General features: G+C 29.9%; 2 protein-coding genes across 2 annotated transcripts in view; one reads left to right on the forward strand and one right to left on the reverse strand.

Annotated features, from left to right (window-relative positions):
• LOC145327014 (thioester-containing protein 1 allele S3-like) overlaps positions 1–4,476 on the forward strand; it is a 48,770-nt gene extending 44,294 nt beyond the window's left edge. The window contains exons 44-48 of the mRNA XM_080170490.1: positions 703–860; positions 1,330–1,426; positions 1,981–2,066; positions 2,942–3,025; positions 3,299–4,476. Of these exons, the coding sequence (XP_080026616.1) occupies positions 703–860; positions 1,330–1,426; positions 1,981–2,066; positions 2,942–3,025; positions 3,299–3,446 (573 nt within the window). The 3' untranslated portion in view covers positions 3,447–4,476. The remainder of the gene's footprint in view (positions 1–702; positions 861–1,329; positions 1,427–1,980; positions 2,067–2,941; positions 3,026–3,298) is intronic.
• The window catches only part of LOC145327015 (cubilin-like), a 96,303-nt gene extending 88,614 nt beyond the window's left edge, over positions 1–7,689 (reverse strand). Inside the window, exons 1-6 of the mRNA XM_080170491.1 lie at positions 7,611–7,689; positions 6,697–6,797; positions 6,315–6,376; positions 5,801–5,848; positions 5,423–5,481; positions 4,824–4,922 (exon numbers count right to left, since the gene is read on the reverse strand). Of these exons, the coding sequence (XP_080026617.1) occupies positions 4,824–4,922; positions 5,423–5,481; positions 5,801–5,848; positions 6,315–6,376; positions 6,697–6,797; positions 7,611–7,673 (432 nt within the window). The 5' untranslated portion in view covers positions 7,674–7,689. The remainder of the gene's footprint in view (positions 1–4,823; positions 4,923–5,422; positions 5,482–5,800; positions 5,849–6,314; positions 6,377–6,696; positions 6,798–7,610) is intronic.
• Positions 7,690–12,639: the final 4,950 nt, after the last annotated feature.

Consider the following 12,639-nt stretch of genomic DNA (forward strand, 5'->3'; position numbering starts at 1 on the left):
TTAAAACATTTAGTTCAATATCTGAACACATTTACGGGAGTGTCGCACGAATCAATTCATTTTAAAACTAAGTTTTCTAAGATATACTATTTTTAAACTTTAAGTTTTCTGCTTTAAGAATAGAAATCAAATACTTTAATGTTATTTGAATAGCAACATGAATTAAAAAAACTGAATTTATGATGCAAAAAGTAGAATAATGGGTATTAACATTCTGGTCAGTGAGAGTTTAATTGGGATTATTGAAGCACTATGAGTTTTTAACACCATATGCTTGGAAGACTCGAGCTTGATTATAGACGTTTATTTCCTATATAGATCTGTCATGGATCTTGATGCAATAAAGCAGGCCGTTTTATACATGTTAAAAATTGGAAGATTTCATTAAATAAAAGTTGTCTCAAATATAGGTATTAAATAAAAGTAACAGGATGTATGTGTGTTTATAATTCTGCTGAACTGATATGGTTCTCATTTACAATGTAACTTCTCATAGCTCTTTGGAAGGTTTATAGCTATTTTCGGGATTGGTACCATAACACTCCAAAGATAAATCACCTATAGAATAATATGACCCATCCCCCAAATTTTTGTTTTAATGAATGTCCCTTATATAAAATGTAAAATTACAAAACTTAAGTTGTCTTCTATATCTTACAAAATAACATTGACAATGCAAAAAGAAAGACAATGTTTAAACTACAGGTGACCCGTGTATCCAACGCTCACCAAATGCAAGTAATTGCTTGCACCAACTTTATCCAGCTCACATCCATTGACCAAAGCTTGATGACCGTTATGGAGATCTATTTGCCCAGTGGCTTTACTGTCAATGAAGACACTCTGCCTGCCATTAGGAAGTAAGTTTAATTTTTTTCTCTCGTATTCATTCGAATCCGGTGGATAGGAACCGGTTCTTATCCATACGAAAAAACTATGCCTGGCATCGTATTATATCCAGCTTTCTACAAATATAAAAATGTACAATCATAAGATAAAAACCATTTTTTTAGCCGGTGCCTTTGGCTTCTCAGGGCTAAAAATCTAGTTTTAATTTTATAAGTGTACATTCTATATTCACGGAAAGCCGTTTATAATACGATGCGAGAAATAACTATTCCTCTATTGCTTCGAAATCTATTAATAACCGTTGGAATAGAACCGGTTTTCAGCAATACTGGATTTGATATTATACTTTCAAATGTCAAACAGTTTAAAAATACAAAAATATATTTGATATTTATGAGTAGTTTGTATTTACAAGAATATATTACATATTAGATATTTTTTTAGTTTTTTACCATTCAAATACACTTTTTTTCAATTTAGGTTTAAGAATGTGAAAAGAGTTGAGACGTACAATGAGGGAACCAAAGTTGTTATATACTTCAGTGGAATTGAGAAGAAAGAAATGTGTCCTACTGTTCAGGAATATATATATGGAATTGGAATATGTAAAAAAAATAGGGGGGGGGGAATAATATTTTAATATAATGTTACTCTATAATCTAATTTCAACTTCACAAAGTGATTCATAGAAGAACAAATAGACCTTAAAAACCCTTTTTTTTAGTAAAAAAGATTTTGTTGATCTGTTAAGAATTCTAATTAGCCGTAGCCTTTTTCTAATGTTACTTTATATCAGCCAAAAAAGTGAAAAGTTAATTTAAAAGTAAATAAAGGATTTAAGTAATATTTCCCAAAAGAGTTTTTTTTTGTATAAAATATATTTTTGATTAATTTAAAGAACCTAACGGGACTTTCCACAAAATGGCTAACAAGCAATGAACCAATCCCCTCTTATTTTTAAATATAGTTTAAAATTAAGGGAAGGAGTTTATTCCTATGTTTAACCTTGCGAGGCCGATAACTGTAGATATTTATTACCAAATATAACCTGAATTAACAGCTGACCTAAAGTTGTAAGTTATATGTCCCTTTGAGGAAATTTGCCAAACATTTATTATATAAATATTGGTACAGGCTTTCAGAACCCACAGAGTTGCCAACCAGAGACCTGCACAAGTTCTAGTTTATGATTATTATGATCAAACTAAATTTGCAAGGTTGGTACTTTTTTGTAACAAAGCTGCTCTATAATTCAGATTGGACTGTAAATTATATCTGTACCCAAAGTTTTATAAACAAATCTCTCTTTCATATGCTTTAAAACTTCGGGTACTTCTATAATAACTTTATTTGTTAAAACCAGCAAGGTCTAAACTTTTCAACAGATAAATTTTGATAACATTATTGGGGGTCTACCTGAATTTGTCTTTCAGTGTCTTATCTTTAAGGATTCCAGATATTAGGATAATCTAAACTTAGTAATTCATTCTAGATCATTTTATGATGTTGTACCTGCCACCCTATGTAATATTTATATTCTAGATCTTTCTATGATGTTGTACCTGCCACCCTATGTAATATTTATATTCTAGATCTTTCTATGATGTTGTACCTGCCACCCTATGTAATATTTATATTCTAGATCTTTCTATGATGTTGTACCTGCCACCCTATGCAATATTTATATTCTAGATCTTTCTATGATGTTGTACCTGCCACCCTATGTAATATTTATATTCTAGATCTTTCTATGATGTTGTACCTGCCACCCTATATAATATTTATATTCTAGATCTTTCTATGATGTTGTACCTGCCACCCTATGCAATATTTATATTCTAGATCTTTCTATGATGTTGTACCTGCCACCCTATGTAATATTTATATTCTAGATCTTTCTATGATGTTGTACCTGCCACCCTATGTAATATTTATATTCTAGATCTTTCTATGATGTTGTACCTGCCACCCTATGTAATATTTATATTCTAGATCTTTCTATGATGTTGTACCTGCCACCCTATGCAATATTTATATTCTAGATCTTTCTATGATGTTGTACCTGCCACCCTATATAATATTTATATTCTAGATCTTTCTATGATGTTGTACCTGCCACCCTATGTGATATTTGTGACGGGGAGGATTGTCCTGAAAGTGGATGCTATAGAGACAGGTATGCAGTTTGTTGAGCATTATTTATAGCCAGGAAAAGATACCTGCGGGGCCAAAACCATGCAGGGCAACCCAGTACCCAATATAACCTAATCTGACTTGACAGTAAAAAAACAAATAAACGAAGAAATTTACTGTGCATTATTCATAACCAAGAAGATACCTATGGTGCTTTCACCCTGCAGATTTCTTTTGCTTAAAAAGGCACTTTTATAGATTAAAAATCTCATTTTTATGAGATATAAAAATAATTAATTTATATATTTTTTTTCAGTTTGGCCTCCCCCTACTATGAGGGCAACCCATTCGACAGTGCCTATGTTTCTGGCCTAGAGAATGGAAGCAACAGACTTGCAGACAACAAGCTTGCTACTGTCACCATCATTATGTGCTCACTAGTTTTAGTTCTGTTTAGAAATTAAATTCAATTGGATTAGATCAAACCAGGAAGGTAGGGGACATTGGACTGTAAATAACACTGGTACCCAAAGTTTTATAACCAAAACTTTAGGTTCTTTTATTGAATCGTGATTTTTTTTCAAATAGTAGTATTTAAACTTTTCAAAAAATAATTTGATCTAATCTAGATAGTGGTTATTACATCATCAGGGATGTACGTCAATTTATCGTCCATTGTCTTATCCCTTAAGATCCCTGGATAAAACACGACTTCAAAGATTGAAAGTAAATCACTCTTTTGTATTACTATTTCTTTACTTAAAATCTTAGTCTGTCGTGTTTGTCTAATTCGAAAGGAAATATATTAGGAACTTTACCATACAAATGTAACTAAAATTTTATATTAGATAAATGGCATTTTGATAGCATTATAGCATTTGATTAGTCATAATAATACAACCTGATTTTACAGGCATTAGACAAAATTAAACTACCTGTTCTTAATAAAATATTAATATTAAATTTACGAGCCATTAAATTCCTAAACCTATTTGCCAACTTCTAAAAAGGTATTTCTAGTATGGCTTCGAAATCGATTAATATCCGCTGGATTATAATTGGTTCTTAGCCATACTGAAAAATCATGTATAGGAAATTTGTGTGTAAAATTATTATTTTTTTTTACTTTTTAAATTACTTTAATATTAGTAGTTTACATGTATAAAAAAAAGTTGTTTTAAGTTTAGAAACAGCTAAAGCTAATCCTACTAACCCTTTCATAATTCCGGTGTTATTTTATTTTAAAATAGTTAAAAATCACCTATACAATATAATTTTTTACATTTCATAATAATATTTTTATAACTTTTATTTGCATTTTTAAAAAACATATTAAATAAATAAAAAAGCAAAAAATGGCGCAAAACGAGCCTAAAAATATCTGACTAATTTTTTTTTATGTATTATGTATAAAACCTATAAATGTACCTATGTATTATTATAAAGTTATTCGGCTGTGCTAACTTATTAATAAATTAACACTACATACACAAATATTGTTCTTTTCTTTATAAGCATAACTACTTTCATTATTTGTAAGCAATAGCGTGCGGTAAGGGGAGAGACAGCGCAAAAAAGCACCAAAAGAATGACGTTATACAATAAAGTTGTCCAATGAGAGGCCAGTGTACATTGTAATTGGCTAATGGTAAAATATATACTCGACTCTCATTGGTTATTTTATCGTATGGCGTCATTTTTGGTGCCATTTTGCGCTGTCTTGTAGGGGGGTTTTCTTAAAATTTAAATTAGGAAGGATTGCCTTTCCCTTTTTTACCCCTATGATGATTCATACCCCCCTGGTGAATCGCTGTGCACGCCACTGTAAAAAAAACTCCTACCTGAATGTAGTCATAGACACAAGCTGAAGAATTTTTGCCCCTGATTCTCGTAGGCGACTCCAGCTCAAAATCATCAAACTCTAATTTTACTTTTCGCCCCTGAAATGAATTAATCGTGCTTAATTACCTCAAAGTGTCAATTTAACAATAACCCAGCCCCCCCCCATCCTCCTATTTTTTTTTACATAAAAATGAAAATAACGTGGGGAGTTTTTTTCCTAGGCCTCTGCAGGGAGCTCTAAACCTTGCGGGGCCTATACCTGCGGTGCCCTAATATAGCAAAGCGGGTAATTTAACTTTGATACTAAAACCCACAAAAATGTAAAAAATGGATCAAAAACAACCCAAGATATGTGGAAATCAAAGAAAAAGGCGACTTAAAATCTGCTTTAAACCAGTGCAGTGTGAATATTATGGATTTTTAATAAGAAACATGTCACATATTGATAGGATTGGAGGATACGAAAAATTAGAAGTCTACCTTTGATAAATCTCACTTCCCCCCATAGCTAGCGGACGAAGAGACAATGTAAATTATAGAGTAGCTACGCTACTAACAAGAACAAACAACTGACAGAGCAGGAAAATATAAAACGTACCTCGGGTGCCTTGATTATCCATTTACAGTAGTGGGCATGCGGGTAACCATTTGGATATCCTAAAATAAAAAAATAAATAAAAAAAAACATTAATTATGGTCATAGGGCAAACGCAGGAGTGACACAAACGTCGGAGTGGACAAACGCAGGAGTGACACACGTCGTAGTAGACAAACGCAAGAGGGGGACAACATAAGTAAAACGCCTGGGTGTTTATTTTAGAATTTTTTGACATAAATATTCTAAATCTTTGCTAAAATCTAGTTAATGATAATGGCTTTACACCCTCGGCTTCAAGGTATCTTAACAAAAAATAGGGGTGGATGGCTTCCGAACATTGGCTATTTCTTTTAAAGAAAAAAAAAACATTTTACATACCTGGAGATTTTAGGATACCAACAGATGATTCCAATAGACCTCCACATTCTAATAAATAAACAACATACATAAAAAGCAAAGCACAAAAATCATGGATGGGAATACTGTAAGTGATCACGAAATATTTCACGTGTATTTTAATGTTATTTTACATTTATATTTTGTAAATGACTGACATACTGACGGACCAAGAAAGTTACTACTACTTAAAATAACAATAATTATAGTTACAACAATTGTTGAATCAAAAGAAGTAACACAAAATTAAATAGTGTTTTCTATTTTGATAATTCTTACCACTTTATCACAATAAACAAGAAATAACACCATTAGTACCTGTATTCGAAATGGGAGGGAAAGCAAATAAAGCTAAAAATACACAAAGACCTTAAATTTATTGATAAAATAGATTAAAACCATGCCAGGGGTTTTGTGAAGCTCTCCTTTAATGGACAACTTAGTCAGTACATTGGATAAAAAACTTATTTAATTATATTTTAAAAATATACTCTACCTTCAACACTGGCATTAACTCTGAGAGCAAAGCCCTTCATATCTTGGTGATTATTGCCACTTCTAAATATTATAAAAATATATGAAACATAATGGTTGAAGCTAAAATGTTTCCAAATAAAAAATGGCTGCTTACTTTAACTTCAGGGTTGCCACATTAGAGATAGAAACATTAAAAAAATCGGCAAAATTTGGCTCTTACTTGAACTTATGGGTTGCCACATTTCAGGTAGAAATAGGAACAAAACTGTCAAAATGTTTTAAATACTTGACCTTGAGGTTTCCACATTAAAAAATAAGAACAATAATACAAAAATTTGGTACTTACTTAAACTTAAGGGTTGCCACATTAAAGCTAGTAAAAAGAATAACAATATACTTACTTGAATTTAAGTGTTGCCACATTAGAGGTAGTATCAAATGTTACTCCTGTCCCACCAGTCCCACAAATTGTTACCACTATCATTTCTGTTGCGTTGGCATCCTAGAGCAATGACAAACATTTATAGTCCAGCATTATTTTTTCTATACATGTATATAAAAGCACGCAACAGGAAGCTGTCATTATCTCATAGAGGGGGGCAGTTTATTACACTAGTCCCCAAAGTTTTATAATTACGTTTTCTTATTCAACGGCTTAACAACTTTGGGAACTTTTATTGAATTATGATTTATTGGTTCATTAATTTGAGTGTCCAAACGTTTCAACCACTAATTGTAATACAGAAGTAATGATTTTGTGTATTGTCATTGGTTATATAAATCAATTTATCGGCAATTGTCTTATCACTTTAGATCCCTGGTAAAGTCTGTATTCTTAACTATCTTTCTCGTATTCATTCGAATCCGGTGGATAGGAACCGGTTCTCATCCATACGAAAAAACTATGTCTAGCATCGTATTATATCCAGCTTTCTACGAATATAAAAATGTACACTTATAAGATTAAAGCCAGTTTTTTAGCCGGTGCCTTCGGCACCTCGGGGCTAAAAAACTGGTTTTAATCTTAAAATTGTACATTCTATATCCGCGGAAAGCTGTTTATGATACGAGAAAAAAACTATTCTTAGTGGTTTTTACATATTGCATTTGAACCACGAACTGACCTTTGATATTTTTGGTTAGGTAAATTTGAGTAAAGATTATAAATATCCCATTGTCCTCAAAATGTTAGAGCCGCCGCAGTGGCTAGAAATAAATTCTTTGTCTGAATTTTTTTAGAGTAAGCATCTTTATAGAGGTGTAATAATAGGAAAACTGTATTTCTTTTTTTTTGTTGAATTATCCAGTTTTTTACCTGAATTTGTAAATTATCCGACTGGGTACAGTTCAGAGCATTTGGTATCTCTACATCTATCATTGTAAACTGTAAGTAATGTCCTATACCAATAGATTTATTATAATAGAGGCATAATTATATTTGGTAGCTCTACATCTATCATTGTAAACTGTAAGTAATGTCCTATACCTATAGATATATTATAATAGAGGCATATTTATATTTGGTATCTCTACAAATATAATTGTAAACTGTAAGTAATGACCTATACTAATAGATTTATTATAATAGAGGCATAATTATATTTGGTATCTTTACATATATCATTGTAAACTGTAAGAATAGATATATTATATTAGAGGTATAATTATATTTGGTATTTCTACATCTATCATTGTAAACTGTAAGTAATGTCCTATACCAATAGATATATTATAATAAAGGTTTAATTACATTTGGTATCTCTACATCTATCATTGTAAACTGTAAGTAATGTCCTATACCAATAGATATATTATAATAAAGGTATAATTATATTTGGTATCTCTACATCTATCATTGTAAACTGTAAGTAATGTCCTATACCAATAGATATACTATAATAAAGGTATAATTATATTTGATATCTCTACATCTATCATTGTAAACTGTAAGTAATGACCTATACCAATAGATATATTATAATAAAGATATAGTTATATTTGGTATCTTTACATCTATCATTGTAAACTGTAAGTAATGACCTATACCAATAGATATATTATAAAAGAGGTATAATTATATTTGGTATATCTACATCTATCATTGTAAACTGTAAATAATGTCCTATACCAATAGATATATTATAATAAAGATATAGTTATATTTGGTATCTTTACATCTATCATTGTAAACTGTAAGTAATGACCTATACCAATAGATATATTATAAAAGAGGTATAATTATATTTGGTATATCTACATCTATCATTGTAAACTGTAAATAATGTCCTATACCAATAGATATATTATAATAGAGGTATAATTATATTTGGTATCTTTACATCTATCATTGTAAACTGTAAGTAATGTCCTATACCAATAGATATATTATAATAAAGGTTTAATTACATTTGGTATCTCTACATCTATCATTGTAAACTGTAAGTAATGTCCTATACCAATAGATATACTATAATAGAGGTATAATTATATTTGGTATCTCTACATCTATCAATGTAGACTGTAAGTAATGTCCTATACCAAAAGATATATTATAATAGAGGTATAGTTATATTTGGTATCTCTACATCTATCATTGTAAACTGTAAGTAATGACCTATACCAATAGATATATTATAATAAAGGTATTTATATTTGGTATCTCTACATCTATCATTGTAAACTGTAAGTAATGACCTATACCAATATATATGTTATAATAAAGGTATAGTTATATTTGGTATCTCTACATCTATCATTGTAAACTGTAAGTAATGTCCTATACCAATAGATATATTATAATAAAGGTATACTTATATTTGGTATCTCTACATCTATCATTGTAAACTGTAAGTAATGTCCTATACCAATAGATATATTATAATAGAGGTATAATTATATTTGGTATCTCTACATCTATCATTCTAAACTGTAAATAATGTCCTATACCAATAGATATATTATAATAGAGGTATAATTATATTTGGTATCTCTACATCTATCATTGTAAACTGTAAACAATGTCTTATACCAAAAGATATATTAAAATCAAGCTATAGTTATATTTGATATCTCTACATCTATTATTGTAACCTGTAAATGATGCCATATACCAATATATATATTATGATAAAGGTATAATTATATTTGGTATCTCTACATCTATCATTGTAAACTGTAAGAAATGTCCTATACCAATAGATATACAGTATGACCCTCGAAAAAGTATTTTTTAGCATCTGCAGACCTTATTTCTCAATGAATCATTAAAAAATGTATATGACCTTGTTCTCTATAGATTTCCACATAAGTAGATATAAAAATATTTTTTTTACTTCCATTAACACCGGAGATTTTTAGAGCTAAAGTTTTAAAAAAATGACTGAGAAAAGGAATTTTTTTTATTTCTCATAATTATTGGATGGTTATATTATGTTTTTCTGGCAACTGAATAATGATACACAAAGAAAAACAAGTTAACTAATTATTTCCTTTTTATTACACCAAAAATATCAATTTTTAATGGCAAAAAATACTACTAAATGAATTGATTATTTGCAAATTTTAGGTTATTTATTTACCCTTATTTATGAAAAGGATTAATTATGACAGTTCATCATTGTAAACTGTAAGTAATGTCCTATGCCAATAGATATATTATAATAGAGGTATAAATATATTTGGTATCTTTACATCTATCATTGTAAACTGTAAGTAATGACCTATACCAATAGATATATTATAAAAGAGGTATAATTATATTTGGTATATCTACATCTATCATTGTAAACTGTAAATAATGTCCTATACCAATAGATATATTATAATAAAGATATAGTTATATTTGGTATCTTTACATCTATCATTGTAAACTGTAAGTAATGACCTATACCAATAGATATATTATAAAAGAGGTATAATTATATTTGGTATATCTACATCTATCATTGTAAACTGTAAATAATGTCCTATACCAATAGATATATTATAATAGAGGTATAATTATATTTGGTATCTTTACATCTATCATTGTAAACTGTAAGTAATGTCCTATACCAATAGATATATTATAATAGAGTAATAATCTATTTTCCTGCGGGTCCTCGAATAGTCCAGCTACAATCCAGATTGCTGCCATAGAATCCAGGATAGCCTAAAATTATTTGTATTTATAATTAAAAGATAACTAATATAATGTATAAATAAAATTAACAGCATTCATTTATGTTTATGTGTAGCAAAGGATCTCGCTAATAACTGAAACGATGGGTTTCCTTTACTATCAAGCGTATTCTAATGAAAGTTTTTATTTCACTATTTATAGGAAGGGTACTTTTCCCCTTCCGAAAGAATCCACAAGTTGAAAAAAGAGTTAAGAGTTAAAAAAGAGTTTTTCTTTTTAAAGCTAAAATCAAAAATTAAAGGACTTATCCCTAGCACCTAGAGCTTTTAATGGGAGTAAATTCTTGTAACAAATATATCATGAACAAAAAAGTTTTTAATAAAAGAATAGTTCTAATGTAAACTTGTGTCTTTTGAAATGATAAATGCCAATGGACCAATCGTGACCATTTAAAATATAAAGACAGACAAACTTTTAAAAGGAAATAAAAATTCACCCAAATACATAGAAAAGTTATTCAATGCTTTATGTAAGACTTCATTTTTATTCTTTCATGTTTTTGTTTTATTTTTAGTTACATAACTGACATTTATTTATTCACATTACATAACAAAATTTTGGCCAAGTAGGAAATAAGAAGAAAGGTCTATTTTCCAACGATTTTTATTGGCCCTTCAGGGCAAAAGGCGTACGACCAAACCTTTAGAACCACTTAATTAAAGGTTTCTGAAACTAATAACCAAAATGCACAGGCTTGGTTCAAATAAAAAAAAGACGTGAATTTTGGTGCTTTACCTCAAAGTGCCTATAGAGAACTGAACCCACTAACACCCCCTTATTTTAAAAAAAATTGCAAATAAGGAGCCTTAACCAGGCGAGACCAATTCCAATGGGGCCAACCCTTCGAGGCTTCCACAACCTAATATAATCTAACCTGACCTAAAGTAATAAACTAACTAAAAACTGCCTTATCTTCCCCCTTATTTTCAACTTATTTAAATTAAGAGGGGGGGGGGGGGGGGGAAGAGATTTTATAAGTTATTTTAGAATATTCCCTTCTTTGTATTTCTGATATGATCCTATAATCTTATTGCTCTTATTCCTTTTAAGTTTTTTTTGTAAAAATTTTCCTCCAAAAATTAAAATTATGAAAATGAAAATTTACAAAAGAAACTAATTGACATTGATATTCTTGATCAAAAGAATTTTAGATCAGACAAGGAAGAACAGTTCAAAGATTTTAAAAAATCAATTAGGTATAAAGATATCTTTAAACCTATCATCATTAATAAACAAGGATGACAACATCCATAAGTAGCGAAGCACAAAAAATCGTAGATTGGAATACGTACAAGTAGATTAAAAGGGTATTTATTAAAATCAAGAATTGATTTATTGGATAAAATAAACACGAAACCTTTTTTTATTATGTATGATGACGATGGTCAAAGTAAATTACATAAAAGATGCTCATAACAATGTGAAAATTTATTTTGATACTGATATCCCAAAAAAAGTTTGAAAATTGGATAAAAAAAAGATATGGGGAAATATGTAAAACATATAAAAATAGCCAAAAACCTGATTAAAGGCAGCCTGGCCGCCATGGTTGTTTTCTTAAAACATCAGAAAATTTAATTTTGATATCTATAACTGAAAAAATTTTGAAAATCGGACTATAAACACTGAAGATATGGAGAAAAATGTGAAAAATATAAAAATAGCCTAAAACCAGCTAAAAAGGCAGTCTGGCCTTCATGGATGTTTTCTTTAAACGATAGGAAATTTAATTTTGATATCTATAACTGAAAAAATTTTGAAAATCGGACCATAAACACTGAAGATATAGAGAAAAATGGAAAAATATAAAAATAGCCTAAAACCTGCTAAAAAGCGGTCCGACCGCCAATGATGTTTTATAGTCTTTTGTGCTCCTTAATGATGGGAATGTTGTCAAAAAATTTCAGCATTCTATCTTCAATAAGAGCTGAGTAAATTCCATTTCCTCCATAGCGTTACGGACGGACGGACGGACGGACCAAGTGAATTATAGAGTAGCTTCGCTACTAAAAATACGGATTGAGCCCCTTTCGTGGCGCCGCAGGGTTAGAGCTCCCTGCATGGGCTAGAAATAGGAGAAAAGATGCTGTGAAAATACGAATAAACGAGCCTTAAGGGGCGTTGCCACGAAAGGGACTATACCCAAAAATGCTTTTTTATTTTC

This window comes from Acartia tonsa, chromosome 8, assembly GCF_053477335.1.
Source record: "Acartia tonsa isolate MP-2025a chromosome 8, ASM5347733v1, whole genome shotgun sequence".
Taxonomy (NCBI): domain Eukaryota; kingdom Metazoa; phylum Arthropoda; class Copepoda; order Calanoida; family Acartiidae; genus Acartia; species Acartia tonsa.